Genomic DNA, 5,980 nt, shown 5'->3' with positions numbered 1-5,980 from the left:
CTTGTTTCTGCAGAGGCAAAGAGCTGTTTTAGTGCAGACCTCTTAAGCTTCTCTGAACTGCTTTTTAAACAGCAGATTTGTTTAAATCTTTTGAACTCTGCCTGAGTTTACCTTCTGCACACTAACAATGCTAGATTACGGGGCAATAGGTGTTTGAGTTATTTATTCCCAATGTATTCTTGTAGAAGGCTGTCCAAAGGCTTCAATATGAAAATTGACAGTGCATTATTGAGACAACACAAGTACTTAGATTCTCACATTTTCCTTTTTGCATGATCCTTGCATGAAAAAAATGTATTGTCTTCCACATCTATCTCCTTTGCAAAATAAGTATGGATGTGTGTATCATCTATGAGATAACTTCTGAGGAAAAAGTACCCTTGAACCCGGTTAGCTTTTTACTGCTGTAAAAAAGAGGTCGCTGAATTGAATGAAGATAACTTAACTACTCTGGCGATTACAATCATATATGAAACGTCATGAACAGAAATGAAAGTATTGCCAACTGAAATATGTGGGATGTACTAGAGAAATTAGAAATTGTATATGTTTATTTTAATATTGAGATGGTTGAGTTTTGAAATACATACTGTAAAGTAAAAACTCTAATGCAATTTAATCACAATTAAAAATACTGCTTTATAAAAACAGAATTATTTAATACCAGTAAGATGCATTTGACAGCTGTGAAGTAAAGAAAATATAGACAGATAATCTGAGTCCAAACCGCATGTGTATCAATCAAAACAAAAACATTACATAATATGTATATCGAGGGAAATACTCTCAAGCTGCAATGATGATTTATAACAGCAGTCACAAGTTCAACTATTCAATAGGGACATCACAGACAAACACCATGTACAGTTTATAAGGACTTGACAAATTATACTAACTGGTTTGCAACAAATTACAAAACCTTTGTTTTGTAATGACAGGTTGCTTTAGAGTACTTTATAATAAGACATGTATTATGTTATTTTATCTGACTTTTGTAGAGGGTTTAATAATCTCTCTTTTTAAAGGGGCCAAATACCCCTTTTTACATGAGTATCCCAATGCATTTTCCAACAGAAGCTGCACAAAAGTATTCAACACTAACTACAAACAACTGAAGGGCATGTCTGCACTGATGCATATTTACTGATGCATAAGCTAATTTGCCTGCATGCTGACATTCAGTGAACCGTTGGCACTGCTCACCTCTTTTCTGTTTGCCCTGTATCATACCACACAGCACAATAAGAAAGGAGATGCAAATATTCAAGGCGTCAAGAGACCTACAGTATGGTGAGACAAGACATGTTTTTAAAAGAAAGCTTTGGCAGGGTGTGTGGTCTGCAGAGAAAATGCAAGCATTCATAGAAGAGCAGAAGCGAAAAGAGCTTGTCGTTTTTAATTTTAATTTTTTATTTCACACTTCATCAAAAGAGGAATGGAAAGAATCAGGGTTGGGAAAATCCAGGGTTAAAGTTTAATATTTTACTATCTGAAGCAAATAAGACTTTAAACCACACTCTAGTCATGTAAAGATGAAAAACAATGTGTATAAGATAAATGAGAACTTAAACGTTAACTCCTTTTGTTTCGAAACAGCTCGAGGTCAAATCAAAGTGGTGATGCAGTGGGTACTGTAGATATACGCATATACACATTTAGTACCCCTGCCCCTACCACACTCTGAATCATAAATCATGCATGGTACCCTGGTAAGAACATCACCATTGCATTTGCATAGCTGGTTTCCGATTAACAATGACATCAGTGACCCCAATTCTTATTTATATTCCTGACTTGGCAAGATAAAATCATACTCAGTGTCAAACAGATAAACATGTCACCAACTGTCTTCATTGAGTGTCTTAGTAATATTTCAATACACTCAAAGGTTTAGCATGTTACAATGGATCAAAGTTAAACGTGTGCTTACAATATGTATTAGATTTTTTTCATTTCTAAATGCGCTGAACCGAGTTTGTCATGGAGGTCACAAAAGAACTACAGTACCAACATATTCTATAGCTTTGATTCTGAAAGTCTGACTTTAACAATGTCCAATACACACTGGACTGATACCCAATGTATCTTACATATGCAGCCAACAGTAATGAACAGTTTTGGAGGAAGTAAATATGAACGCTGCAATTACCGTTAAATTGGAACTACCGGTAATCAGACCACAATCCAGTCCCATGACTTTAATTCCCTTGCATGATGTGTAATTTGTGTTGTTGCAGGAAAAGATCATTACTTTCATTAGGATCAAGTTTAATATTCAATTCAATTAAAAGTGTTTATTGTCATATGCACAATGAGAAACATGTTCTCAGTCATACAATGAAATTCTACGTTTAAGTGTTACAACAGTGTGGTAGACAAATGGCACTACACTGATCATTTGAAGAGATAATTCTTCTTTGGTGAGTGAGTTCCAGGAATAATATGGAATGATCTTCATCTCCCACATATAAAGAAAATGTTCATGATGTCTACTTGGACTGAGAATGCATTCAGATGTAATTTACATCACTGTAATAATTTAATTCCCCAATTGTAAAGGAAAATAGATACAATTTATTTGAGGCCTTTAGATGTTTACTTTTTTCACTCGGAGTAAAAACATCAGTCAAGTCCAAGTTATTTGAAATTATGTTAACAAAACACTGGTGGGGCAGATATTCTCAATAGAAACAATCACAGCGTAATTTCTCTAACTTTGCATAATGGTCTTCTGAGAGTATGCTCCACAGATATAGCTGTGTCTTAAGTTGAATGACTGATGTGAAAAGTAGAGTTGTACAGTATTAAGTTAAAGCTACCTGTTAAAATCAAATAGGGATTTCAAGTATTCTGACAATCTTACTATCTTGATTTATCAAAGCTTGGAAGCAATCTCTGCTTTATATCACTGCAAGGTCAACAGCTCAGCAGTGGCATGGGATGTGTTAAGTTTGCAAATGCTTGGAGGTGCAATTTCACGGGACCATGTTGTTTTTGGCAACTATTTATGAGCTCGGACAACTTATCTCTGATTTTGCCAGCAATTATTTTGAGAACACTATGAAGTCAAAAGCACCGCATGGTTGTTTTATTGTGTGTCAGAGCCCTTTATATTGTTTTGATAATTTCATTACTTGTGAGGAAAGCCACTATAAAAAATTGTATGCAAGGAAAGAAGAAAGGTGTGAGGTTAAAAGCTTAATTGTGATCTACACTGGCTAGGCAAAAGTTATGGAATTGTTTTTTGAAAAGGATGTACGATATATGTGACAAATGTATACAGCCCTTAGTGTTGGTTATGTTGCAAAAAAGCACCAAAATGTGCCTCTAACTTGGGACGACTTCAAGCTTTTAATTCATATCACAGGAAAATATTTGTTTTCATACATATGGCCAGCCATATCTAGGAATGGAAAACTTAATTGTAAATAGCTATAGCTTGTCTTTACTGAAATTTGAGTTCAAACTTAATTTTGTGTGTAAAATTGGCATTAATGACACGTGCTGGTTATACTATTCATGCATTCATTAAAGATCAACATGTGATACAGGGATGGATGGATGGATGGAATCCTGGTCTCTTACAAAGATAGAGTTATTAAAATGTCTATTTTATTAGCTTCAGTTATGGGTGTGATATAGCATTATTCAAAACAGTCAAATCCATTGCTGTACCACCTTTCTACTATCAACCTTTTTTTCCATGTCTCCACAGGTAAGCAGTAGGATGGTGTCTGCAGAGGCAGGAGGGCACAGCTACTTGGTGGCATGCTGGCAGCCCATCCTGTTCCTGATGCTGGGCACCGTCCTTTCTGGTTCCACCACCGGTTGTCCCTCTCGATGTGATTGTAACGGTCAGGAGCGTTCAGTCGTGTGCCATCGACGGAGACTGGCAGGTCTTCCTGAAGGAATCCCGACTGAAACAAAGCTCCTAGACCTCAGTTACAACCGTCTGAAAGCTCTGGGGCCTGAGGAGTTCATTAATTACCCTCAGCTCGAGGAGCTGCAACTAAACGAAAACATAATATCATCCATTGAGCCTGGGGCTTTTAGCAACCTTATGAACCTTCGAATTCTAGGTTTGCGCAACAACCAACTGAAGCTCATTCAGCTGGGGGTTTTCACAGGCATGACCAATCTCACCCAGCTTGATATTAGTGAGAACAAAATTGTCATTCTGCTCGACTACATGTTCCAGGAGCTGTACAACCTGAGGGCTCTGGAGGTTGGTGACAATGACCTAGTATTCATCTCACCCCGGTCGTTTCATGGCCTCAGCAACCTTGAAAACCTCAACATTGAAGGATGCAATCTGGCCTCAGTCCCCACTGATGCTCTTAGCCATCTGCATAACCTGTTGTCACTTAGATTACACTATCTCAATGTCACTGTCATAAGGGATTACTCCTTTAAGAGGCTATATCGGCTCAGAGTGCTGGAGATTTCTCATATGCCTGCCCTGGATACCATGACTACAAAATGCATGTTTGGACTCAACCTCACATCATTGTCTATCACAAATTGTAATCTTACTGCCATCCCCTACCAAGCCATTAGTCACCTAAAATATCTTCGATTTTTAAATCTGTCTTTCAATCCCATTCATACGGTGGAAGGGAACCAACTATTCAGTCTACAAAAGCTTCAGGCTATTCATTTGGCTGGTGGGAGAATATCTGCCATTGAGCCCTACTCTTTCCGAGGACTCAACCACCTCCGTGTACTCAATGTATCCAGCAATAGCTTGAGCACCCTGGAGGAGTCTGTCTTTCACTCAGTGGGAAACCTCGAGACCCTGGCTTTGTATGATAACCCATTGGCCTGCGACTGTCGATTGCTATGGGTCTTTCGCCGGCGGTGGAGACTCAACTTTAACAGACAACAGCCCATGTGTGCTTCACCTGACGTTGTGCAAGGAAAAGAGTTCAAGGACTTCCCAGATATCCTTCCTTTTGACTATTTCACCTGCCAGAAATCAAGAATCCTGGATTATAAGGTTAGAGAAAGCCATGTGGATGAAGGAACTACGGTTCACTTTGCTTGCCAAGCTGAGGGTGATCCAGTCCCTGTGATAATGTGGCTTTCCCCCAAGAAGGAATACATCACTACCAAAACTGTGGGATCAAGACTTTCTGTGTCTAATGAGGGCACATTGGAGGTGCGTTACTCGCAAATCCAGGACAACGGCACTTATTTGTGCATTGCAGGTAATGCAGCTGGCAATGACACCAAAGCTGCTCACCTTTTTGTGCATAGTTACTCCCCCAATTGGCCCCACCAGCCAAACAAGACATTTGCCTTCATTAGCAACCAGCCCAGTGATGAAGGTGCTAATGTGACCCGGTCTACAGTTCCATTTCCGTTTGATGTAAAGACACTTATCATTGCAACCACAATGGGATTTATCTCTTTCCTCGGAGTTGTCCTCTTCTGTCTTGTTATAGTATTCCTCTGGAGTCGAGGGAAAGACAATACCAAGTCAAGTATAGAGGTTGAATACGTACCACGCAAAGAGGAAACAGAAGAGGCCAGTCCAACTGAGGCACCCATACAATTCAACATGAAGATCATGTGAACCTCAAAAGGAAGAGACAATGTAAGCTTATGAAACAGCAGTCAGGATGCATACTATCCTTGTTTCAAATATGTACTCAGTTTATGAGCGACATAAATTGCACAGCAGCAAGCGCATCTTGACACTATACCCTTATGTTTTCTACTTCAGGGACTGAATCTTTAAAAACAAATGTTGAATTTCCAAATCTCAAATTTCTGTAAATTTGTATTGGCAATTCTTAATCAGTTTGTTAACATGCACTGCAACTACTTGTATAACAGAAATAAGGTCCACATTGATCATAGCAGACGATTTACCCCCCAAAAAACTAAGTTTACATCATATGTGAGTTGGTCTTTCTATCAGCACAAAAAGGAGAAAGATCTTGTTGTTAGAATCGTGTTGCTATTTGCTGTCTATTGC

General features: G+C 38.6%; 1 protein-coding gene across 1 annotated transcript; it reads left to right on the top strand.

The window, feature by feature from the left end:
* Nucleotides 1–3,703: 3,703 nt before the first annotated feature.
* Nucleotides 3,704–5,575, top strand: lingo1b (leucine rich repeat and Ig domain containing 1b; the record flags this gene model as incomplete). Its single annotated transcript, XM_080033616.1, has 1 exon — nucleotides 3,704–5,575. One exon carries the CDS (start codon nucleotides 3,704–3,706, stop codon nucleotides 5,573–5,575), a length of 1,872 nt encoding a protein of 623 aa, XP_079889742.1.
* Nucleotides 5,576–5,980: the final 405 nt, after the last annotated feature.

This window comes from Ammodytes marinus, assembly GCF_949987685.1.
Source record: "Ammodytes marinus genome assembly, chromosome: 1".
Lineage (NCBI taxonomy): Eukaryota > Metazoa > Chordata > Actinopteri > Uranoscopiformes > Ammodytidae > Ammodytes > Ammodytes marinus.
Note: the sequence above shows the minus strand (reverse complement) of the source record. Positions and strands in the feature narration are given on the sequence as shown.